The 27,318-nt window shown below is 38.8% G+C and overlaps 1 protein-coding gene across 2 annotated transcripts; it reads left to right on the top strand.

Annotated features, from left to right (window-relative positions):
* Positions 1-615: 615 nt before the first annotated feature.
* On the top strand, positions 616-15,591 carry LOC129432311 (uncharacterized). 2 transcript variants are annotated; one of them, XM_055190647.2, is made up of 3 exons: positions 618-814; positions 7,554-8,458; positions 8,603-15,591. In XM_055190647.2, exons 2-3 carry the CDS (start codon positions 7,612-7,614, stop codon positions 12,976-12,978), a joined length of 5,223 nt encoding a protein of 1,740 aa, XP_055046622.2. In that variant the 5' UTR covers positions 618-814; positions 7,554-7,611; the 3' UTR covers positions 12,979-15,591. The 2 variants fall into 2 exon arrangements, with proteins under 2 accessions (XP_055046621.2, XP_055046622.2); XM_055190646.2 differs by having other exon boundaries at positions 616-814; positions 7,554-15,591.
* The last annotated feature ends 11,727 nt before the right edge of the window (positions 15,592-27,318 follow it).

The raw sequence follows: 27,318 nt of genomic DNA, 5'->3' as shown, positions 1-27,318 counted from the left end.
CCAATAAAGTCCACTGTATGGTTAAAATCCTGCAATGTTTTCCTCAAAAAAACTTTTTTTTTTGACTAAACAAATAAAGACATAAACAACTTGGATGGTGAGTAAATTATCAGATTTTATTTTTTATGAAATTTAAGTAATCCTTTAACCTTCTGTGCTTTGTTTTATATGCAGAGGAAAGTTGGTAGGTTAGCATCCTCTGAGTATGCTTTTGTTTTTTACCTTCATCTTGGCTGTACAGGATGTTGTGGTTTTTTAACACTGCTTCATTTTATTTCCCTCCTACATACATTAGAGCAAGCCGAACATCTCTTTCCACAGAAGGAAAGTAGACACAAATTACAACTAAACAAAATTTTACATCAAAATGCAGTGCTCTGTTATCGCATATAAAATTGCACAGATCATTGTTGGACACTTTTCTGTAATTGTTGAAAGTTATTTAATGCACCAAGAATGAAGACGCACGTGTGTATACAAATCTTACCAACAAAGTAACAAGAATAACTCTTTTTCTACCATTGCTAATGAATCAAATTGACATCAAAGCCCTTCAGTCGAACTAAACAAGAGGAACTTGTTTTTAGTTTCTACGCAGTAAGCCCCGCCTCTCCCTTCCACGCGCTTTAGAAGGATGCACGAGACCCCCTCCGACCACACTTTGTGTTTGTGATGCTGAACTGTAGATGGAGATACAAGACTGACAACAAGTTAAAGATCCAGGGATTCACTTTTTGTTTTGAAGCGCAACCTGGACACGTTTTGGATACGCCAAAGTGGACGAAGAGTTTGTTTTGGAGATGCGCTTTAAAGTGTGAGTATTGAACAGTGCCCGGCAAAACTTTTAACTTTACTAATACCAGGAAGAGAAGACAATAGTTTAGCCAATCGGTAAAAAGTAACGTTTTGTAAGCTACACAAATGGTAACATTGCATATAGATATTGCATATTGCGCGCGTTTGTAATAGACAACATTTTTTTGCATTGTTTTTACATTAACGCAAACATGCATTGCCGTAAAAATAGCAAAACAGCAACTGTAGTTAAAGTTGAGAGCAGGAAAGCTTGAATTGGATCTATTTTACATGTTTATTAGCGTAGAGACATTAACAACAGCCTACAATTACTTAAAAGGAATAGTAATGCATTTCGGGTTTGCTCTGAGGTTTATAGCTAGCCATATGAATGTTTGCGGAAAAATGGTTACCGTGAAAGCAAGAACTGGAATAATCGTTCAAACATTGACTGACACAATGCTAGATACCCAGCAAGCACATAACGTACCCGTAACGTTAGTTTTTGGTTCCTTTTGGTTGTTTTTTAGGTTTCTTATTTTAAGAAAATCAATATGGGTTTATTGTGGTAAAAGTGTAGTAACCATGGGTTTTTTTTGGTGAATTGATTACTATCAACAAAACCATGGTTTTACTTCACTAACCATGGTTTAAAACCACGGTTATTTTGTGGTTACCATGGTTTTACTACAGTAACCATGTTTTTTTTACTGTAGTAAAACCAAGGTTAATTTTCATAAGGTTAGAATATAGCCATTTATGTACAAACTTTTTATCATTATGCAAAATTATTTTACCGTAATGTATTTAAGTTGTACTATTTTTAAAGCATACATTTGCTCACATCTGGTTTTAATGTAGTGAAGCACCATGGTGTACTGTGGGGGAGGGGGACAGGATGAACTCATGGTAGAAGGCAGGGGCGTTTCTAGACCCTTTTCAGGGGGATTCAGCCACCCTGTTTGTTATCTTAGCCCCCTTAAAATTTTTCTTAATATTTCTACCAAACTATCAAATATATTTTTTCTAAAGTTTTATTTATTTGTAAAAACAATTTATTCGAAAATAATAATGAAAATAACGCAAAATGCACAGTTAACGAGTTTATGAGGCATTTGATAGTTTTGCTGTTCTGCGCATGCGTCGTAACCGCCTGTGGAGTAATGTCAGAGTGGAGGAGAGCGCGTCGCGAGGTCACACAGAGGCAGCGGCAAACTCAAAATCATTGTTTCATAAACTATCCAGCGTGGAAGCCCATAAAAGGTATTTTCGCTAGTTTGTTTGCTAGCCTGTCAAGTTCATGTATGCAAAATATAAAAAAATGCCGTCTTAAATAAGCTAATGTCTCCCGTTTATAATTCAAAATTGCTTTGAAAGCTGAAGCAGCGTAGTTTTTAGTTACCGTTATAAATTATACATTTGGTAAATAATACAAGGTCTATATTTTTATCTTTTTCTATTTAACAGCTGTGAATGATATGATGCTGAAGTTTTCGAATGTGCAACTGAGAAATTTGTCTTTTTGAGTTAACCCACGAAATTTCTGTAAACACTGCCATCGCACATACGCACGTACACACACATACAAACAAACACACCTGGCATCGCATGTAACAAACCCAGTGCACCCACACATTTTGTATATAAAACACACAAATCAGATAGACTATAAACATTTGCTTTTATAGATGGATATATAACGTTGGAAAGGAGAGCAAACAGGTGGAGAGAGAGAGTAAAGCCCTTTTCACACAAACATTACGTAAAATACACGGGAAAGGCATCCGGGATTTTTCCGGGATCCTTAGTTTTTTTGTTCATTCACACTGCCATGATTACCCGGCATCTGATGGTCCCGGAAAGCCACGTGACCTATTGAAAGTCCCACACTCTCTTCTACGCAGCGTCTGAAGTTTGCATATTATATATTATTTCTCTCTCCAAGAACCACTCGCGTGCATTTTTGTTTATGATAAGATTATAAAGAAGCGCGTGACGCGCCGTTCTAATGCTGGTGAATGATCTCAACTTCAGAGTGGATATTTGACGAGCTCCCTGATCTCTGCTTTAATACAGTTTTCAGACATTTCTCATCGTGATTGTTTATATGCATTTAAGACCCGCATTTTGAGGAGCTGAACGGTATATCTTGTTGGGATGACACGCGGGTATTTTCCTTTATTATAGCTCAATGAGAACGTGACGCGATATTCTTTTATGCTGCTGAATGATCTCCGTTTCAACGCAGTAAGTAACGAGCTAACTTACCTGATATCTGCTTCAGTCTAGTTTGCTGACATTTCTCATCGTGAATGTTGTAAATCCCTCATTTTAAAGAGTTGAACCAACTTCATGTTGCCATGACACGCGCGTCCTCACTACGGCACATGCGTCATTGTTTATGCGTCTCATTTATCATTTCCTGATAACTGCGTCAATATAGCTTGCAACATTTCTTGTGGTGAATGTTTGTATGCATGTTATCTCTCGTTTTAAGGAGCTGAACCATAACTTTTGTTGTGATGATGCGCACGTCCTCACTTCGACACGCCCATTACGGCATTCTTTCGGCTTCTTGTTAACACAGAGGGTTATCCGTGTATCTGACTAGGTCCTCTTTCCGGCAACGATCCCAGAAGATTAACGGGACGAGTTTGTGTTCACACAGACGCTTGTCTGGCAATTTTACGGGTATTTTCTGGGACCAAAGGTCTGTGAATGGGGTTTTAGAGAGACTGAAGGTGTCAGAGACAGGTAAGAGATGTTGAATAAAGTGATTGTAGCGGTTTCATAGTCATGATAAAGGTTATAGCCCCTAAAATAAACACCATTCTATTATTTACTCACCCTTACGTTGTTTGAAAACATAACAGCTTTTAATTTTCCAATCAGGAACTAAAGGGGTCATGTATGAATCACTGGAGGTTGTTGTTAGCAAGTTTATGAATTGGGTTATGCATGCTACAAGTAGGCATGATACAACTGGAAAGTAAAACTGATTTATAATGTATAACGAAAAGTACAGGCTGACTCTGTTTTCATATAAATTGTTAGCATTCATTAAACCTTGATACATATAGTATACATAAACTTTAATTTAAGATGCACATTATATAAATAATAGTAATGAATAACCTTTATAGCTGTTTAAGAGGGTTTTTTGATGAATTTATTAATATAATAATACTGATCCCAATTTGCAAAAAGGCATCACAATGCTCTCTTCCCATCATCACTAAAGGGCTAAGCCCCCAAAGAATGAAATCCTAGAACCGCCCCTGGTAGAAGGAATGTTTTGTTTTGAAATTGGGGGAAAAGTATAAAGGAGCCTCTTGTTCTTTTGACGTTGCTTTAAGAAAAATTGTTCTTCATAGTCATGGCCTTGAGCACATCAGCTGCTCTTCTCCAGCACGCACGTTCATATTGACACCGCTTTATATAAAGTGAATGATGTTAATAAGTGGTCCTGTGTCAAGAATTTCCCCCTAACATTAGTTAATGGTTCTTGGAACGTTCTGGGAACCAAAAAAAAGAACCTATTCTTTTGCAACTGGTTAATGTGGTAACTTTGGTAAATCAAAATTGTGATGTTTGGGCCATTGCACGATTAGATCCTATTTGCTATCAATCACCTGGTCAGGCACCAGCCAGGCCTTCTCATTACAGCTTTGGGCAAAGAGAAGAACAACAGTCGCATGTAGATTTATTGCAAAACTATCCGGGTTTGTATACATACACATACTTCACCCAGACAGACGGCTTCTTACTTAACCATCTGTTTTCCTTTACCGAGTAACCTTACTTATATTTCCTCTGCACATGTCCAGTTCTGCGAACAAAGGAACCAAGCACTTAGGAATATGCTTTAAAAATACACAAGCAGAGTTCATATAATGCAACACAAATGATTCAGTATAAGCTTTGTAATTATTTATCATACATTAATGAGAATTAACTGTGTGTAAATAAATGCTCTTCTCTTATAAAATTGATCTTAAAACACACACCACATATCCAAAGAGATGTAAGCCAACCATTTTAGCAGTGCTTTAATAGTTGTATGATTTCTTCTATTTCTTTGTTCTTTGAAACTTGGCTCCTTGACTGATAATGGGATCATCAGAGCAGATAAAAAGCCTGTGTTCACAAAGCATGTGATATTTATACCATAGTAGTCAGCAGGGGCGGAGCGAGGGGGTGGCTTCTGGGTTAAAAGCCCCGAATCTTTTCAGATCTGTAAATAAATTCATCCAGTACGCTAGGTGGCGGCATTTAGCTTTAAACTCTCCGGTCCCCCACTCCAGTGAAAACGAATGAGAGATTGAAGTTGAAGGCAAATTAATATGCTGAATCTCCCCACAGTAAACACATTTTTCTAAGTGTTTATTATTACAGTGCCTTCGTTTCGTTGTTACTGTAAAAGTGTATATTTATAGTTATGTGATGTAAATACTGTTAAATAGCGTCAACTGATATATTATCTGTATGGCTACTGTTAGCGCTCTGATCTATTCTGCCGGACCGCTCTGCTGCACTCTGTTGTTGGTAACGTTGTATTTAAAGGACATTTAATCACAGTGAATTAAAACTAAACTTTGAAATAAACCTTGCACAGTGCACATGTCTCTTTTTTATAGATGGATAAACGATTTATTTTTTTAAAGACGTCAAACGTGAGAAAGTTTGTAGATACTTAAGAGACAGCTTATGTTTTATCCATATGCATTTCACTGAAATTCGCAATGATTTCACAATCTCTTACATTAAAATATCCTTATGTGTGATAATTGTCAGTGCAAATAGGGAGAGAGGAGGGTGGAAAAAGAGAGAGATCACAGACAGAGAGAGAGAGAGAGTGCGCTTTTTATAAGCAGGTGAGAAATTGTTCTGCTAGTGAAGTCAAAATTGTTATTCTTTCCTATGTAGCTTCATAGTTACTGGATTAGCCTACAGCAAACATATTTTGCCATTTTTTGGAAAAGAGAAGTTAAAGTGTCATTGACAAAATTTGTTATGTTACAGTTTCAAAATCAAAATACAGAGAACACTTAGATTAAAAAAATATTATCCACCTGTTTCTGGTTTATAATGTCACAACTGTCCCTCTGGTGTTAGTTTTTTTTTAAACGGCAATTTTTAATGGACTTGTTTATGGCAATTGGCAACACGTCGAACACGTAAAACAAAACAATAATTACATTGCTTCTTACGCAAGTGGAGACATGAGCTTATGAAATTATTTGCTTACTTTTTAAAGTATTTGCTTTCTGATTTAAAACATAACAAAAGTACGCTAAAACACATTACAAACTATTATAAACATTAACTAAGCAGATTATGTCGTATATATTCTGTACTGTAATCGCATTTTTTGTAATAATATAGCAGAATAAATAAATCAGCATATTTTTATGAGGATAATATTAGTTGTTTTTGAACAATTATTGTATTTATTGTTTACTGTCAGTTTCTATGAAAGGTTTTACTGGATTGATTTGTAAATAAATACAGATCATGAGTGCATGTGCACCACATACACATTCAGCTCTTGTGCATGGGGTTAAAACTTTACTTTGTTTGTATCAGCTATTATGGCAACCCCTAACTGCACAAATTATGTCGGTATTCCTGGATTTCATAATAACCATTAAACAGCCTGTCAAAATGGCACACTTGTGTCCTTCGCAATAGACTACCATTAGCTTTAGTGGCTCACCGGAAGTCATAAACCGGAAAGCTCAAAGATGGCGGCGCCCGCATTGACGTCAAGAAACAGGTGGATAAAGCTGAAAAAAATATCAGTAGGGGACCATGCTTTAGAACTCCTAGATTTGGGCTAAGCCCCCAATGTCTACAATGTCTGGCTCTGCCCCTGGTAGTCAATGGCCTTGGATTGGACATAATGTTGCTGGTCAGTTTTAAGGAGAATAGATGTAAAACCTCTTATTCTGAAGACAGGGAGGTTAAATGTTTGAAGGGATAGAGATGAGGTTCATGGGAGGGGGAAAGGAAGACGCAAGGCTATGCGATGCCTGTAATTCCCACAGTCATAAACAGCATTTACCATGGTACACTATTGTTCAAAAGTTTTGAAATACACTTTCATTATTTATAATTTTCCATATTTTAGACTATTAATAAACTAATTAAAACAGTGGAATAACACAATTATATCTGTGTGGGAATTTTGTTGTGACTAAAAGCGTCTCTTCAGTTTCTTCAGTGTTCACCCTTTTCCTAAAATTTGTTAAATGCACTCATTTTATCAAGCAGATTCTTAAGATCTCATCCTGCGATGCTTTTTAAACAATATTGAATGAGCTCACGTCAATTCTAAGCTCTTATTGGACATTTTTTGGTTTTCCAATGAAATAAATTGATATGTTTGTGACAATTATATTTGTTTGTCAACAAAAGTAAATGTAAGCATGGACCTTCAAACATTTACACTTAAAAAAGCTGGGTTGTTTTGGAGATGTTCTGGGTTAAAAGTTACCCAATGTTGTGTTAAAATCACCATTGGGTAATTTTTAAACCCAACAGTGTTTTTGTCCAATATTTAACCAGCTGGTTTAAAAACAACCAAGCATTTTTAGAGTGTACGTAAGCATGCAGATTAGAAGATTTGTAAATTAATGGGAAACATTTCAATCAAGTGTTTTAAAACTAAAATTTGTTCATGAACTTATTTCCACAATTGTCATGTCGCATAACCTAATTTTCTGTATTTGCTTTCTTAAACTTCTTTTGTTTTATAGGGTGCTTATTTTCTAATTCAGCACAAGACCAAAGGCAGCATCCACTGAAGCCATCATCATGCGTGGATACACCTGGACTTCGAATCAGCAACCTCAACCTTACCAAGAACCACCCCCACCTTATCACGCCAGCAGAAATTTCCAACACAATACACGACAAGCACACTTCAACCCCCAACAATACCCCACAGGGCAGGCACGGCATCACAGTGGACATCAAGAGGTTGTAAATAACTGGAATTCCCCTACAAGCAATCCAGATGGCTTTGCTCAAGGTTTTCAACGAAATTTCGGTTGGTATGATGGACAGCAAAACCAAACATTTTCTCAACAACCATTCACGGGCCAACATCAACACTTCAGGTCTTCAAATTTTGTTGCACGCAACACAGACGGGTTTGTGTCTGACAACCCTAATGGGGATAGGTACAATGGCAGATACAACATGCAAGCGTGTTCAAATGCATATTTTCCCACCCAGCAAAACTACAGACAAACAGGACCACCGAATGTTAATGTTGCTCATATGTATTGTGCTCAATATTCAGACCAGGGAAACTCCAGAACTATGGCTAATGATAACAGGGACTGGAGTTCAAATATGTCTGACAATTGCAGGTCTTACCAACAACCTCAGCGTAGACAAGCTCACTTCTATCCTCAACAGTCGGGTCAACAGCAGACACCTAGACGTCCCTCAACACCTAAACATTGGGCCAAAGACAAGGCCGTGACCAAAAAACATAACAAAAGTCAAGCTGGACTTAAAAGAAATACTTCTCCACCTTCAAAGAACCTTAAAAAGAGTCGGACAGAACTGAGGTCTAATGCAACTCAGAATGTACCGGCAGCTCCATCTCCGAAGAATCAAAGCAGCCCTGAGCCTTCGACTCCAGACACACAAGGTAAATCATGTGATGTTAATCAAAACTCTCATATACACCAAACATCTGCATATGATACCCAATTTAACCCCACCTCCAGACATGATTTCAACTTGATATCTTATATTAACTCACAACTGTATCGACTTCTGTGTTCAAATGAAGGTACGCAAGATAACGAATCAGCGCCAAATAAGCAGCCATCAGATGTCGGAGTTAAAAACACCAGTCCGGAACAATCGGAGGCCGGTGATGCCAGCGTGACTGACGACTCCCCGCAATCAAGGCAACTTTCTTCTGAGCCTAATCTACAGTCTGTAGTTGAACCTGTAGTTGAACCCCTCAGTAAACGAAAGAAATACGAATTTACTCAGACGAACTATTGGAACAAGTTCCCATCCAAAAACTCAAGCGTGTCTAAGGACGGCAGGTTGCAGTCTGCCTTACCTGGCACCTATCAGATAGGCACAACCGAACAAAACAGCAGTGGGCAAAGTGAGATTCAATACATTTCTGACCCCGCCCAATGTCTTGAAGCTGTATTTGCCCTAACGAAAGCCTATCAGCAAAAAGCCGTAGCGGTCGTCCCTCCTATTTCCCAGCAGACTTTAAACACAGAAAAGATGGATGATGTGTGCAAAAGGGTTGTTGACAGTCCCCCTTTAAAGATTGATGCTGTCTGGTCACTTTCTGAAGAGTGTGATAAATCAAAAGATCCTTTCATAAATGCAGATGACAAGCTGCCACAAGAATCCTCACCAGAGGTTCAGCAGGATGGCAGAATCAGTCCTGAAAGTAAGACCACTAACAACATTGCAGATCCAAGCGTGACTCAAAGTTTAGAGACTGATGCATGTCAAAATGACATGCAACAAAGTGACTGTGATTCGAGTGAAACCGAAATTGAATTGTCCAATGTGCCAGTGGTTGAATACACATTGGAGGAATTGAAGAGGTTAGTAAAGTCTATGGAGATGACAGAGTCATTTGCTGAACGTACAGAGAAACCAGAGGGATCGGTTTTCGATCAGATCTTGGACAAGTACTGGAATGGGGACGTTTGCTCTCTTTTAAAGTATATACGCACAAACGTATTCGATGATGCCAGACACTTCCTGCAAGTACAAAGTGTTGAAGATGATAAATCTGTGGTATTTAAAAGCATCACACCTGAAAACATTAAAAAAGTGTCTCGCTTTGTAGTTGTCAACAATGAGACGTGTTCATCACCCCAGGAGTTTAGGTCTTCTTGGTTAAATGTTGATGCTCAGCCAGATATCGAGAAAGTCCTTTCAGAACCGCTCTCCGATTACATCACTCTCTCCAAATGGGCACCTGATAACATTTGTCTTTATGCAGACAAATTAGGTGAGAAAGACCTTGAGGTTACATCATTCGATGCAGATGAGCAAAGTGTAAGGCCAGACACTGGAAGTTTTGCAGAAATTGTCACACCTTCTGCAGGAAATTGCAGGATGGAAATGGCCAGTGAAGACAAAGGGCATTCAAATGCAAAAATTTGTGGAGTCGCATTTCCTCGCAATGTTCCCAGTGAACAAGAAACATTTGAGAAGCGAGGTGATAACATGCAAAATCGCAAGCATCTACACCCAAAGCCTTTGGCAAACATTTCACCCATAGCGGACGTGTGTTTAGAACGGAGACATGATAGCACAAAAGAAACTTTAAGCCAAGAACATATAAGAGACAAACAAGAGCAAGTCTTAGCATCTGCTCCGCTCATTGAGCAACAAGTGAATTTGGGCTCTGAACAACCACATCTGCTTCCCGTGTGCCCTGGAGATAAACCATTGACATTTGTCAACGCTGTTTCAGATTGTGTGAAAACCACAGAAGACCAAAGTAACTCAATAGACACATGGCAGGTACAAGATATTTCAGATGATGACAGTTCAGGCAAAATGGAGGTCCTTACAAACTCCACAGATGCAATGCAAGTAGAAAATGTTTCTAAAGATGAGAATCTATGCAATATGGAGACTCTTGCTAACCCCAAAGATACAATGCAGACAGAAAGTATTGCTGAAGATGAGAATTTAGGAAATATGGAAGTCATTACTAACTCCACAGACATATGGCAGGTAGAAGATATTTCAGATGATGATAATTCAGGCAATATTGAGGCCATTGTCGACTCCACAGATGCAATGCAAGTAGAAAATGTTTCTGAAAACGAGAATTCAGGTAAAATGGAAGTCCTTTCAAACTTTACAGACGCAATGCAAGTAGAAGATATTTCTGATGATGAAAATTCAGATAATGAAAACTCATTTAATGATTGCTTGTCGATGGATATGACAGTGCTGTCCTCCGAAGATGCTTTGAAATTTTTCCAACAGTTAGAAAATGAACCTCAATGTGACGCAAAAAATCCAGAGCTTGTAGAATTATCTTCCAATGAGCCTAACTGTGAATATATCCAACCAAAGGTCTGCTCTCGTTGTGGAACCAATACTATTGTGACATCTGAATTTGCTGTTGATGTGAATAAAACGAATAGTGAACTTTTTTGCATCCCGTGTTGGGAAACAGCACCATCGCTTGACCTAGCAATGAAACAATGCTCTCCTGAAAAGAGGAAGATTAATGGTGTGGGCAGTGAGCCAGAGGAACTGGAGCAAAATTGTAGTTTGCCATGTTTGAAACAAGAAGTCTTTGAGACAGTTATTGCTCCAACTGTGGCACACAGTGCACATCAAGAAGCAGCCTGTGACAGTCATTCATTGCCAGACAAAGCATCTGAGGTTCAAAGTAGAGATTTTTCGACAGAAAAACCTAAAAGTGACACTCTGGAAACATCAACACCAAACAAAGCACCTAAGACTCCAAGTAGAGAAATTCCAACAGAAAATGTAAATAAAGCAACAAAGATTCAAAGTAGAGATTTTCCGAAAGAAAAAACAAAAAGTGATGTTTTGGAAAGTTCAACCCCAAACAAGGCTCCTGAGACTCCAAGTAGAGGTTTTCCGACAGAAAAGCCAAAAAGTGATGCTGTGGAAAGATCAACTCCAAACAAAGCGCCTGAGACTCCATGTAGAGGTTTTCCAACAGAAAATGCAAACAAAGCAAATAAGATTCAAAGTAGAGATTTTCTGAAAGAAAAACTAAAAAGTGACGCTGTGGAAAGTTCAAACAAAGCTCCTGAGACTCCAAGTAGAGGTTTTCTGCCAGAAAAGCCAAAAAGTGATGCAGTGGAAAGATCAACTCCAAAAAAAGTGTCTGAGACTCCAAGTAGAGGTTTTCCAACAGAAAATGCAAACAAAGCAACTAAGATTCAAAGTAGAGATTTTCTGAAAGAAAAAGTAAAAAGTGAAGCTGTGGAAAGTTTAAACCTAAACAAAACTCCTGAGACTCCAATTAGAGCTTCTCTGACAGAAAAGCCAAAAAGTGATGCTGTGGAAAGATCAACTCCAAACAAAGTGCCTGAGACTCCAAGTAGAGGTTTTCCAACAGAAAAGCCAAACAAAGAACCTAGGATTCAAAGTAGTGATTTTCTGACAGAAAAAACTAAAAGTGACGAAGTGGAAAGATCAACGGCAAACAAATCCCCCAAGATCCAACTTAAAGATTTTCCGACAGAAAATGAAAACTCAGAGAAAATCAGCATTCTCAGATCACAGCTGCTAATACAACGCAAAAAAAATCTTCCATTAAAATCCGCATTACGCAGCAGTGGTGGGGATGGTTCTAATGACAGTGTGCTTTTCGCGCCAGATATTGTGCTTAAAAAGAGACGCCCAAAAAAGAAAAATCAAGGCAGCAGCCATGCTACTGCTGTATCTCCGATCAACCTTCCTGTTAGCAATAATAAGGACTGCAATAGTGTGATTAACCTAAAAGAACCCAGGAGGCAAAAAAGACAAGATCCGCCTTTACAGGTTGTGAATGACAAAGCTATGCAGGACCATAAAGAAAAAGTGAGTGAAAAAGGGTCCTGTTACTTAAAACCATATTTGACCACAACGCTTGACAGAGCAAAAAAGACATCTATGATGCACAGTGAGAATCTGTCACCAAAGAAAACTGTCAAAAAGAAAGTGAGATTTGCCTTATTTGGAACCAAAAGCGATCACCAGTGTGCCGCACAAGAGCGACGTTTCTCGGCCCCCGCTACTTTAACTGTCTCCAGCGCTTTCCAAGATTCTAGTAAACAGTGGTCCCAAAACAAGCATCCATGTTTTCCCCAAGGGCAGCGTTTTTCAGCCCCCAGTACCTCAACAGTATCCAGTGCTTCCAAAGACTATTCAGATGTGCTTTCTGCCAAACAAAAAGTACACAACCAGTGGAGCAGCACTTTTATACCAAAAGTAAAGAAGACCTCTCCTCCCAGGTCTCCTCCCAGGTCACCACAGAAAGTCGAACCACAGAAAGTTGAACCACAGAAAGTCGAACCACAGAAGAAAAAACCCCAAAAACCTCAGGAAGTCTTGAAATCAAACATGGTAGCATTAAAAAAGCAAATTTTATACAGAGCCATGCTATCCAGCCAAGAGACTGAGCAAAAGCATACAAAACACTAAATGGTTCACTTGTGTCTTATAGAGTTACTTTTAATATGTTTACTTAAAGGACATGTAATACATGTTTTTTATAATTAGCATTCCTGATTGTTTTTTTATGTATATAATGTTTTTTTAACTTTTGAGGGAAATACAAAAACTTTATTTTTATACAATCGTTATATTGTTTGTAATTTAATGTGCACCACTGTATATGACTGAATGTTGCTGGATGACAAATGACTGTACATATTTAATATACATTTTTGTAATGCATATTTTTATTGTTATTTTTTGTACTTCTAAATTGTGTTTACAGTGTAAAATACAACTTACATTTTTCTAGAAATGGTGAATAAAGAAAAAACTGTATGCAACAGTGTTGCAAAATCTTTCTCAAGTCTTTTTAATTTGACAAATAACACCTTTTCACACCACATCACTATTTTGAAATAAATCTGTGCCAATATGTCACACTTCATCTTTCATCTTTTTAAGAGTAAACAGGCTCTGCGCTGCCAAGACATAAGGGGTTTAATCTATTATTGTAACACGGTTGATTTGGTACACAATAATTTACTTGTATGTTTAGCTGCGTTGTTTATAAAAAGTAAATGCATGTGATGTTTAATAGAAATTCTGTACTGTTCTAGGGATAATACTTAAAATTAATATTAATTGTGTTTAAAATGTCTTTATATATATATAATTCATCAGGTACATTGAGTTTAAATAATTTACCCAAATTAACTTTTCACTGTATATTTTCAGTTCAGTGACTATTAAAGTTTTGCACTCTCAATATTCAGGGTGTTTTTTTCTCATTGAAGGTCAAAAGAAACCTATGACCTGATAACTGATAAATGACAGATCTTTGCACTTGGCAATTCGTATGTAACAGAAAGCAGCTTCTTAATGCTTCTTGGATAAGAATATATGTGTGTGTTAAATGGCTGCAGGAGTGATATTACACAGTGACCAAAAATAGTACTCTGCTATTGAAAGTTAACAAGGGGACTATTTTTGGGCACTGCGTCATATCCTTACGCCTCCTGCAGCCATGAGCTGTGTCCCAAATAGACCTTTCTCACAATAATTGGAAATAAGTCATCGTCGTGAAAGTGGAGTTCCTGTCAAGCGTCAACACACCAGAAAAACATAAACCCGGGCAAGTTAAAAATGGATCAAAGAGTCTACACAACTTCGTTAACGGATTTGCCAAATATTACATTTGCTAATGTGACACGACTCGTGGAGGAAAACTTTTTCCATGAAGAATTTGTCCATAAATATCAAGGTAAGTAGAGAGCGAGGCTAACTGTTACTGAACTGTTAACTAAAACGACACATTATTAGCGTGTCCACTTACACATAATGTATGTACAGTAGATGATATATAGACTACCTTACTAAAAAATTATAGTCTGCCTTGAATGAAGCATTATGGTACCAATTACCTTCAATTACTGCCTATGGTTGTTCAAGAGAACGTCTTGTGTGTAGCAACAATAACGTTAGCCGGATGCTATCATTATTAGTTAACATTTTTGTCTTGTAATGTCTGTGTTCATATGTTTGTGTGTTGGGGTGAACTTATTCCAAGGAAAATGGCTAGAGACAGCATGTGGTTGCAAGCGGCGACCAGAGAGCCCTAAAATGTATTCGTCTTGAGTGAAGTTTGTGCTGCATACATACGTTTTTTATGGTGAAGTTTGGTCCTTCATCCCACCAGATAGCCTGAATCCATTTCTGTCTAACTTCACCATCAACAGGGAATGAATGGAACAAATATGGCTTTTTACGTTGCCTTGACTGTGGAGGAAGTACATTTCTGCGACGATTGCGTATTTCCAGTCATAAAAACGGAAATTGTGAGAATGGTCTATTCAAGGGCTGCAACCTTATAAGCATGAGACCTTAAAAGGTGAGAACTCTGTCTTTCAAGGTGGAAGCCTCAGAAGTTCGCGAAGAGAACTGAAATGAGATGGTTTAACCTTAGGAGGACCCCCTAATTGTCGTCACCTGCTGCACGCGCCCACCGCGCCTGTCAGCAGGACACAGCGGAGATGTTTCTGACTTATTGAAATAAATATGGAATCAGAAAAATAATAATTTATTTAAGAAAATATGACATGTTGATGTAGATTAAACTATTCAACAGTATATCAAATTAATCAACCTTAGAAATATATGCAACATAACAAGAATAATATTAACACAAAACATAACTTATAATACTAAGTGACAAGAAAAAATGTTTTCTGATAAATACACTTTTATTTAATAAAGGTTTTAATTGTTTATTTTAGTATATCACCCATTATATGCAGCCGTTGCAGACGCGCAATGACTCTTGGGATATCCTCGGCTGTTAAGGATCCATTAGTTCTATCCTTAACAGCGCAGAGAAATGAGGACCCATCTTAAGGCTTCATTCTAAGCATCCTTTGAATTGGGACAGCCTTACTAGCCTCAAGTCGCGCTGCTGTGACGCAATCGGTCTAAAAATATGTCCTTAGAAGGTCGCAGCCTTTGAATTGGGACACAGCCGTTGTATGGCAGCAAAGTCCCTGCTTATTACGCCAGAATGAGAGTATAGGTTCTAGTCATATCTGCCTAGGAAATCACAACCTTTAATTTTCCGTCTGTCTTAGTACACAATGTAACTACAGAAGAGTCAAGTTTTGAAAAGGAAAAAAAACTCTTTGGTTATTTTTAAACGCCATGCTAAATGGTCTAATCAGGTTCAATGGATTATGCTAAGCTATGCTAAAAGTGGTACCGCCAGACCCGGATGTCAGGGTAATGGATTCCAAAACGGTAAGAATCAAATGTTTAACTCTTGGGTGACCCAGTTTGGACCCACATGTGTAATTCCCTGGTGGCTCCCCATGTGATTCCTACACTTTAAAAAGTGAAAGTTGGATTTACTTTTTTGTTAACACTTTATAGTTTTTAATAAGGGTTTATGAATCATAATAAACGAATTCCCAATTTAATTCTTACTTAAATATAGTAATGCTGAGTGAATGTATGCACTGATCATAGACTAATGAATGGTCATCATTATCTACAACAAGACTAAACACATGACTCACATGAATTCATTGTTAACTTACATTAACTAAAAACCAACATGCACCATGTAATGTTGTAATTAATGATGACTTTTCATTAGTTTATGATTGGTGCATGCATTAACTCAGCATTAGTTCATGCTGAAGTAAAAATAAATGTATGTCTTAGATCATTATGATTCATGGACCTTCTTGTGTAACCCATTTCTTCAACTTTCTCACTTTAAGTAAAAAATCTTTTTAAAAAAAGGTTTTCACCTTAAAATTTTCACTTAAAGTGAGAAAACGTAAGTTCACATCAAAAATATAAAGGAATCAAGTATAATCTACATGAATATAACCAGATATGTGTATCTATTAGTTTACCATTATGTATTTTGGCTATTTTATTACCAGTATGCATTGTGAAGGTTTACCGCATAGCTTAAATTTCAAGGGTCACAGATATAAGGAGTAGCCCCTGGCTAAATGGTATGGGAAAAAGACACCCAGTCTCAGTAATGGAGACAAACGGTGACCCATACAAAATTAATGTCATGTGTTTCTTTATGTTACAAACCCTTTGTTTAGAAAGGTATGCTGAGGTTAAAGTATGGGTCACAGATTGCCTGCAAGCAGGGCTTAAAAAAGGGCAGTGTGGGAGAAGACCTCTGTTGGTTCTGAGATGGTTTGGCATGACTGACTTGGCTTTTGTTGTCCAGCAAATGAAAGTTTATCTTTTTCAATCTTTTTAACTCAGCCGATGTTAGATTATATTTCTAATCAGGTCTAGAGATATGTTTTGCAGCCTGGAGGTCTGAGCTGAGCAGCAGAGATTTGGATCAGGGGCTATGAAAGACACAGACACCAAGTTCTGTTAAAATCATAATCAAAGATTTATTGGCTTAAAGGCAGTAAAAGAGGAAGCTTTAGTCACCTGAGACAGATGATGACATTCGTGCAGATGTCTGATACAAATCATACTCATGCCTCTGGAGATATTACTCTTGACTAATGTCATATTGTTTTTGCCAGATAGACAATTTATTATAGTACAAGGAAGTCTCTGGGGCTATGGAAGTAACTCTAGGATTAGAGAAGTCAAGAAGTTTGCTAGGTCGACATGACCTGATCAACATAGCTTATAAAGAGAAGTTCATCTGAGGATTAGAAATGGAGAAGTGCCCCTGACCTGAGGCAACACAATCACAGCGTGGCTGGGTATATCCAAAAGAGAAGTTACATGATCGTATTATTTTCAAACTAGGACATATGAAAGTTATTATTGCTTAATCGTATAGAGAAATCAGAAAATGAGGAATATGTAGGCTACAATTAAAACAACTGCATTAACTGAAATATAAGAAATAAAGATGTTGGGTGTGTGGAACAGCTAATTAATTCTCACAGCCGATAAGCCTGATCGTTACACAGCCTCCAAAGGAGAAGGTTGTGAACAGTCAGTGGTTAAAATGAATCTACGATAATCTCACTGATGACTGCTTCTCTAATCTGTAAACTTGTTTTTTTTTTTTTTGACCAATTTGCTCCTCCGAATCACAACCTGTAAGTAGGGTGGCCATTCGTGCCAGTTCCGCCGGACACGTCCCAAACATGTTTTCGGGTTCGTTCTTCGGAGGTCGCGTTGCTTGACCGCATGCGTCATCGAGGTTCTCACATTTCAGTTAAAATACATTAGAAAATTAAGATTTATTTCTTTTAAGACATACAATCATTGTAGTTTCATTCTTACCTTGAAATGTAACGGTTGCTTTTGTGAAATTTAACCAGAAATATGAAACCTTGATGACGTATGCGGTCGACCAACGCGACTTCCGGAGAACGAACCCGAAAACATGTTCGGGACGTGTCCGGCAGAACTGGCACGAATGGCCACCCTACCTGTAAGTATGAATAATAATGGTTGCTTTTAGGTTCTGTTGAGCACGCTACATGTTGCTTTGTTCGTTGTGTTGTATGCACTTACGCTAACTGGCTAACTCAGTCTCAAGCTAACCCTTACGAAAATTAACCATGGTTTTCCTACAGTTAAAACCCCCAAAAACATGGTAACCACAAAATAACCATGGTTTTGACAAACATGGTTTTTAAAAACATAGTTAAACCATGGTTAGTGTAATAAAACCATGGTTTTGCTGATTGTAATCAATACACCAAAAACCATGGTTACTACCCTACTGAAAAATCCAGCTGGGACCAGCATAGGCTGGTAGCTGGTTTTGGCTGGTTTTAGCTGGTTTAAGGTGGTTTGCGCTGGTCCTCCCAACCTTACCAAGCTGGTCATGCTGGTGGGCCAGCTGGTCTTCCAGCCTGACCAGCTAAGTCCAGCTAGACCAGCTTAAAACATGACCAAAACACAACTAGACCAGCTTGCTACACCAGCAAAACCAGCTTCCTACACCAGCAAAACCAGCTAAAACCAAGCTGGAGACCAGCTAGAGCCAGCTTACCGGCTTGTGCTGGTCTTGGCTGGATTTTTCAGTAGGGTACACTTTTACCACTATAAAACCATGATTAATTTTCGCAAGGGAAGTGGCTAACTCACATTTAAAGCATGCTAATCAGCTAATAGTCCGCTATTGTCTACAAATCTGTTGATTAATATAGAAGATCTGTCTTTCTTATTATTTTGGGTCATGATGGAGCAATACGTTGGTTCACAACCTGCAGTGCTTTATCGGTAATCTGTCCGTTCGGCTAACACATATAACGCTATTGTTTGGGTGTTTACTACCAAGCTTTGGGCCTGGTTAACACATAGTAATGTGGAACTGCGACCTGTCAGGGCAGAGTAACATCATGCAAAGGAGGGGTATGGCAAAATGAAACCTTGCTTAATAAAGTAAAGAATGCAAGTGTCACAGTCTTGTTCTGTGTTTCATGGGCTTTAAGTTTGTATTTTGAGTTCCTGTTCCCTGTCTCATGCTTGTTGTAATTTTGTAGTTCTTTTTTATTGGTTCCACATTGATTATCTCCCCAGGAGTGTCCTGGTATCTTGTTACCCATGTGTGTATATATTGCCATAGTGTTTCAGTTGTCTTTTATCAGCCTTTGTTGGATGTGGTGCCTGTGCTTTCTCGTGTTTATTTTCTTTCTGTGGATTATTCTGTTTGAAGATTACCTTTTTACTGTCTTGTGTTGTCTTTTGTCTTGTCTTTGTCTTGAATAAAATAACTACATTTGGAGTAGTTACTCTGCCTGTCTGCTTGCCAAGGAGGGGTTGCTCAGTAGCTTAACATTAACTTTATTGTTTAAATATTTGCATTTAATAAAGTTGTAAATGTTTATGTTATAATCAGCATGTTTAAATTATTCCAAATAAAGTTTCTTTAAAAGTGTGAACCACTGATTTCTGTTTATTGAATAGCATTATAATTGATTAAATGTGATGATGTATTTAGGGGTTTACTGTAAAATAAGGTAACTCAAATGGACAAATAAATCACCCCGTATGTATACCTGTTGTGGCCCATAAGAGACCTGCATAAGACCTAGCTGAGTCCCATGACTAACCCTTGTAGACAGACTCCTATAGGCACCAAACTGGAGCTACCTGGTTAACCCATATGGGCCCCCTATGAAGCCCATCATTAGCCCATCTAGGTTTGGCTGGGTCCCATCACTAACTTATGTAGAAAAACTCCTGTAGGCACCAAATGGGAGCTACCTGGTAAACCCATATGGGCCCTATATGGAGCCCATCAAGGGCCCATCATCAGCCCGTTTGAGCTAACATGTGGGGCCTCCATGGAAACTGAGAACAAATTAGCTGGGTCCCAGTTGGATTGTCCATGTGGGCCCCACACATCAGCCCACATGCAACCCTTTTGGGTCCCACATGGGTGTTTACACAACCTTATTTGTTATTTAATATATAAGGTTGCAACCATGGTTCCCTTTCAGTAGGTCACTTTGATATAATGTTGATGGCCAACGAATTGGGAACTCGCTAGAGAGAGTGTTACAAAAATAGACAATGCACATTGGCATGCGGTATTTGCATCTACCAGCCATGCCCTGCCGGGGGAGTATAATTAGGTGCCTGGTGCAGAGTGGTTTGTTGTTATTTGAAGTGATACTGGCATCTCTCTTTGGTTTTAGTACCTAAAAAGAGTCTTTTCCCAGAATGATTGGTTTCTCGGGGCGACTCGTGGATGCAACTGTGTCTGCAGTGCTTTGGCCTTTCTTTCTAGTAGTGAATGGGGAGCTAACTAGGTTGTGGTACGACACTTTTAGTAGTGCATGCGAAGCTAACTAGGTGGTAGACCTCACTGCACAAATAGACATAGTAACTCCCCCCACCAGAAAATCCATCTCTTGGTGTGTCTGGTCGGCATTAAGGGATGCCAGGTGAACTCAATTCTGCTTCTAAATGACCTCTTGGGCAATGCGGTCGAGAGCCCAAGCAGTGTCTTGGAGACAGGCACAGGCAGAGCACCCAGTCCGTCCAGGTCCCAGCAAAACCTGGTGGAAAATGCAAGAGTAAGTGGCCTGAGGGCGGTGAAGTTGGAGGTCATAGGTCTTTGAGAGATGGTGACCACACAACTCCCTCCCCTGGTGAAGGGCCGTCTGGAGAATATTTTGTTCAGTTAATTCTGTTCTGCCACTGGCTAAAAGCCAGAAGTACACAACATTATTAAGAGCAGTTCCCTCCATCTCTAGGCCAAAAGAGGGCACAAAGAGCTGAACCATCCTTATCCTCCTCTTTCGTCAGGGGACACTATTGGACGGGAGATCACAACCACATATCTTTACCTAGCATCCGTCCAACTATGACGGAGCCAGGTGAGTGTCACACCACACATTTACAACCCACTTCGGGCATCAATGGAGAGAACATGTAGGAACGTACATCTAAAAATAAATACCAAACCCCTAAAATTAATATTAAACTATAAACCTAAACCATAATATAAGTCTCATGATGTTCATATATATGATATTAGTATAATGAAGAGTGTAGTGGGAGATTTTTTTTTTTAATTATAGTTTATGAACTTACAATTGTTATATACAAAATCCTGTTCTTTTGCTCTTGTGAAGATTTTTGTTCTTTTTGTCTTTTCAGCAGTAAAATGTCCAAGGACTAGAACATTATACAAAGTCCTATCAGATAAGATAAAGGGGGCTAAGTGTATCAGATAAGTAACGTATCATAAACAAGTTAGAAAACCAGTAAAGAGTTCACTGAGAACAAAATAATTTCTTCTATATTACTAGATGTGCTTCAACTGATATGTTGATAAATTGAAGGTTATTTTCTAAGTAACGCTGGAATAGAATGACGATCTTTGGTTCATGGGCGGAGATGGGATGACTATCTACTTTTCAGTATCTTGCTATAAATATGTGTTCAACCTTGTGAACGGGGCTCTCATTTTTACTTATGCTTACAGAGGGTGAGAGACTATTCTGCAGAATATAATAAATCAGACAAAGAAAATTCTGTTAACAGTGTGTCTGTGTGATCCTTGACTTTTACTCTTTAATAGTATTATTTGATGCAACTAAAAATTACATGACAAAGAGGGTCATATATTAGATCTGTCTCCAGTAGCTGACGCCACTTCATCCAGCATAAAGACCTACAGCAAGTCAGGGACAGAAAGGTCAGTGCAGAGTCAGGCCGTAGCACAGGATCATGCATCAAGGCAGAATCAGGAGTCAGCGCAGAGTCAGGCAGTAGCACAGGATCATGCATCAGTGCAGAGACAGGCAGTAGCACAGGATCAGGCAGTAGCACAGGATCATGCGTCAGCGCAGAATCAGGAGGCAGCAAAGAGTCAAGCAGTAGCACAGAATCAGGAGGCATTGCAGAGTCAGGCAGTAGCAAAAGATCATGCGTCAGTGCAGAATCAGGAGGCAGCACAGAGTCAAGCAGTACCACAGGATCAGGAGGCAGCACAGGATCAGAAGGCAGCACAGAGTCTGGCAGTTGCACAGGATCATGCGTCAGTGCAGAATCAGGAAGCAGCACAGAATCAGGAGGCAGCACAGAGTCAGGAGGCAGCCTACTCCTTTCCTCTTCCCCAACTGACATTTGGTCTCCTCTGCCAGTGCGTAACTCCGCCATCCATGCATACGACTTAGAAATATGTGCCTTAAGATGATTAAAATTCAGACTCAAGTTTTTTAATACAAAACCTCAGTAACTTGTTCAAGGACAACAAATAGGCCTATAAAATGTCTTTATTTCTGACTTAAACACCGGTTGCGCGCCATATTTTTCACCCAAACTAGTTCTCCTTCTGTATAAAACTGGTGGGAGACTTGAATCAAAGCTTTTTTTGGGGGCTTCTTGAGGCTCTCATTTGATGTGTTTTCACAGCTTCTGCTACAATAGACAAGCTCTCAGCTACTGTCACCACATAATCATTTACTGACTCAAGACATTCCTTCTCAGCCACTCCCAGGGAAGAAGGAATATAAAGGAATCAAGTATAATCTATGTGAATATAACCATTTATTTGTACAAATGATTTAACCATTATGTATTTGTGTTGTCCCATGAAAATATTCAAACATTTTACAAACATGTATTTGAGCTATTTTATGCATATATTAGCTGTGTAGTCAAAGGCTGTGAATAATGATCTTTTAGTCTTGAGATAATGAGACATTGAAGCCCCACTTGAACATCCAGTTTGAAACCAGAATCCATGGGATCAAAGTAATGATCATAAGATGCACCAGAAGAATATCATGATTGAATTAAAGGGACACCAGGCAACGTTTTCATGTTATTTAATCATCTTCGTAAGTTGGTATGGTTAAATGACTAATTACAGGGGGAATGAAGACACTCTCGCCCGCCCCTACTGCCTGTAGGAAGAATAACCCACTTGCAAGTTCGGTGAATCCTACCCGTGTCCTTCAGTCTTGCAAAGTCTCAGATATCGCAAGAAGCAGGATCAGTTTACGGCAAGCATCCCTATCACAGAGGCAGGCTAATGAAACCCAGCTAGCAATTGTTGCAAAGGTGTGTATAATGGCAGAGCCGGGGAAGAAGCATTTTTGAAATAGCCGGTTCCTCTGCGGAGCTGACAACTGATCAGCTGGGTGGTGAGGGACAACAGTTAGTTTTAACGAGAGTGTGTTTGAAAGCATTTACTAGCAGACACTGGGGGATCGCTTCGTAGAAAAAAAACACTCTGACTTTCATGGTGTCCCTTTAAGGGGGGTACAGCTGCAATCCACAACACAGCTTTAGCCGTAACAGAGGAAAAAGCCACAGGGTAACTAATTGCATCTGCACCATACTGCTATTAAAGTAATACATTATAGAAATTAGTATATACTATACAGTATATACGCTATATAAAATTCTATAATATAGAATTTAACATCACTACAAGTGCACAAGAAAATTATCAGATGTCACTGGGCAGTCATCAATTTGGCAGAATGAGAATGGGCATCAGCTGGATCAGTGGGGGGGGGGGCATTAGACCGAACTGGAATTGAAATCGTCTGTCTCAGATGTCCGCGGTGAAGCAGAAGCAAGGCGCTATTAGTGAAGAAGCCACCACATATAATTTTAAAGAAATACAGTTATACAGTATTATAGATGTGTGTGTGTGTGCTCGGTTCCAGTCAAGCTAACTGTTGCGGCATAAGTATGTATAGGAGCTGAATTAGGTGAATGCTTGGTTAAAGAGAGGAGTCTTAGTTTAGACTTAAACTAATCGAGTGTGTCTAAATCTCGGACATTGCAAGGGACTTAACACCTTTAGAAGATTTTGATATTCTAGGGACAATGACGAGAACAAAATGCTGCAAGCGCAATGCGATGGATTGTACTCATATAGTAGCTCATGAAGATACGGAGGTGCAAGCAGTGTTGTGCCTGAACGAGTTCATTGAACGAAAGTTCATGAACTAGTTCATATTTTGGGCGAACGTGAACTGAACGTACTGTATTACTGCCTGATGAACGCAAAATGAACTCGTTTATTCTGGGGCTTGTGAACGGCACGTTCTCTCACTTTAACGTCATTCAGTAGGGTGCCAGATTTCTATAGAGTCTTCCAGGCGAAAACCCGTCTAAAACACACTGTAAACAGGCCTTAATGTTTAGCGGAAAAAACACCCAATCTGGCAACACTGCCACCAGGCTGCATACGTCATCAAAACAACACTGACTGGACGCTGCTATCCAAATCCCTGCCGCGCCACTCACATAGTTTAACATTAAATAACATTATATTTGTCCTAAATCGTTAACGATTAACAAAGGCTGCTTAAGCATATTCTGGATCTTGAAATAGACTTTGACTAAGGTCACGCTATTTAACGTGCACGTGCGGTGTGCAATACCTGCAAATTGTCATACACGCAACGCCTCGCAGCGCTTCTCGCCCGGAAAACCCCCTTGAAGCACCGGCTAGCCTTTCAAGGTATGTGCAAGCAAATACAAAAATTAAAAGACAGTCAATGCTCGTAAACCCTGGTTGGATAAGGGTTCAAAGTTGGATATGAAGATGAAATCTGATGCATTTAGCTTCAGTGTTAAAACTGATAAAATAATTCCTGTCTGTGGTTCTATATGGGCTATAATGGCAATATTTAAAAAAAAAAATAATATGGGGAAAAAGAACTATAAATTAGTTCATTTTTGGAACTGTGAACTAGGTCAAAATTTGGAAATATGAACTATGAACTGAACTAGTTCATTTTAAAATTTGTGAACTGTGAACTGAACTAGTTCATGTAGAATGTGAACTTTCCCAACACTGGGTGCAAGATCATTCAAGGCTTTAGTTTATACAGTAGGTTATTAGCAATGTTTTAAAATGTATGCAATACTTGACAGGGCTTATATGATCATACTCCTTCGATCTTGTAAGCACTTTTGCAGGGGCACGTTTCAGAAAGATGGTTTAGTGAAAACTCTGAGTATGTTAAACCTGAAATGAGGGAAACTCTGAATTTACCATTTCAAAATGAGGGGTAGGTTAAACCCGAGACAGCGGGGTAAGTCAAGCCTGTTTCAGAAGCAAAGGTAACTTATACTCGGTGTCTGTTTCCGGAGTAACTGACTCTCCCAGACAGCAATTTAGCTCTTACCGACGTTGGGGCGCATGTACTTGCCCGACATAAAGTGCCTCGGTGAGATGTCTTATGGAGATCGGTAGCTAATAGGCAAGACATCGGGAAGATGGTGGCATTAGAATGATCGCCGACCGTGAGCCAACTTAAACCCGCCCTAATTATTATGACCTATATGCAGGGCCGCATTAACCATAGGGCTAGGCGGGGCTAAAGCCCCGGGGCCCGAACAAGTAGGGGGCCCGTGATTGGCTGTGAAGCAGATTGACTGCTACTAGACATCTGATTGCCAAAGCCTTACCACGCCCCCTACAAATTAGTTTTTTGCCGCCAGCCGCAGCACGCGCTTTTGAAGAAGCGCTGAGAGCGGAGAAACGCCCGACGACATTCGCGTCGGGCGCATTGTCCAATCGAATGAGGGGACAGGCGGGCCTTACGTTGTGGTAAGGGAAGTTTACAAGGGCTTTGAAGAACCGGACTCCACTCGCTCACTTTCTCCTGCGTCTTTGTGCACCTCTCACCCTCAAACAAGGTCAGAGCAAGCGTCCTATTTTTAAAGTTTCTGCTAATATGACAGTTAACAGTAAAAGAGCGCTCACGCGTCAATATTTGATTGACAAGACAGCTTACTCGGTGGTTGCTTAGCAATATAAAAAGCCGCGCCTCACTGTATATGCTGTATAGTCGCAAACCGTAGAAAGACATTTGGTCAGACATCACTTTAAAATGGCATAAAATGGTGGAATGCTTTACCATCAGAAATTAAAACACTGAAAGGACTCAAGGTTTTTAATACACATTTAAAGCAATGGCTAAAACTGAAACAACTTTGTGAACGCTGATTATACAGGCTACAACTTAATGTATAAATTTGTTTAGATTCTGTGTAGTGACTACTACATCTATTTAAGCCCACATCTTATTTGATGTATTTGATGTATTTATTGTATATATTTTAATAGCTATAAATTTGTGCTTCAATACTCTGTAATCTCTGTTTTAACCTTACAAGCCAGGGACAGGGGTTGCAAATTAGTCTTGGCTATAAACCTGTATGCATGGAATCTACTTTGTATTTTTTATAAAGCAATGTTTTATCCATTTGTCCCTGTCAAATAAACATTAAATAAATATAAATAAATAAATAAATAAATCAAACATCAGAAATAAAGTAATTTACTGCCATTGACTGAATCACTTTTGTAAAATAAATAAGAATGAATGTTGAATTTATAGTGAAAGATAGGTACTGTATATTTGATTACTTTACACAATATAATATTATTCAGTGCTTTAAGTTTTTCAAGTAGGTCGATTTCTTGTGTGCCTTTGTTCTATTGTTATTAATTGTAACTCTTGTCATCAGTAAGCTTGAGATTATTTTCTTAAGTGACTATTATTTTTTGTGATATGGAAATTGGTCAAAAGAATTCTGAAATGTTAGTGGCATTAAATTTCCATATGATAAAATTCTTATTAAAAGTAATATAACTTGACTGTGAAGTATATCATTATTGTTAGATAAAATGACTCGTATAATGATAAAACATTTAGCTCATCGCCCACCCCTATATTCGCTATTAGCAAGTCATGTTTACAGGTTAGTGTTAATCTAACAGCTTTTTTCGTGCAACTGTTATTCTGAATTATTATAGATTATATTTATGTAAAACAACTTCAGCAGTGTTTTAGAAAAATGTGTTCTCTCTGTAGTTGGTGACCTAAAGTGGTGTTGGGGGGGGGGCTGCAGTAATTCATAGCCCCGGGGCCCAGTGAGCTCTTAATGCGGCCCTGCCTATATGCGGCGCGATCCGCTTCGCTCTCCCATTGAACACAGCTGATTTTCGGCTGCATCGCTGTAAACGTCAAGGCATGCTTATAAAGCAGCTGTTCCAGTGTTAAAGGGAGCGAGGCGTCAGGATCCCACCGTTATATAATTGATTTGTTTAGGCCAGGGGTCTCCATGGTGCCAGCACATTCTATTAGTCTCAATTGTAATATTTATTTATTACATACATATGTTTTATATTAACTTGGCTTGGTTTACGTATGTTAACATATTAAACAATACTAAAACATATCAAAAAGTAAAATAAAATAAAATCAGTAAGTAAAACAAAAAAGTTTTGAGTAGAATAAATAAAAAAGTAGCCCTCCAGATTGTTTTATACATATTGTTGTAGCCCTTGCTCACAATGTTGGAGACCCCTGCAGGCTAACTCATTTCATATTGTGT

The sequence above is a fragment of the Misgurnus anguillicaudatus genome, chromosome 1, assembly GCF_027580225.2.
Source record: "Misgurnus anguillicaudatus chromosome 1, ASM2758022v2, whole genome shotgun sequence".
In the NCBI taxonomy this organism is placed as follows: Eukaryota; Metazoa; Chordata; class Actinopteri; order Cypriniformes; family Cobitidae; genus Misgurnus; species Misgurnus anguillicaudatus.
Note: the sequence above shows the minus strand (reverse complement) of the source record. Positions and strands in the feature narration are given on the sequence as shown.

Bases quoted from the DNA above. Each gene is read 5' to 3' on its own strand.
- LOC129432311 (XM_055190646.2), top strand. From the start codon at position 7,612: ATGCGTGGATACACCTGGACTTCGAATCAGCAACCTCAACCTTACCAA.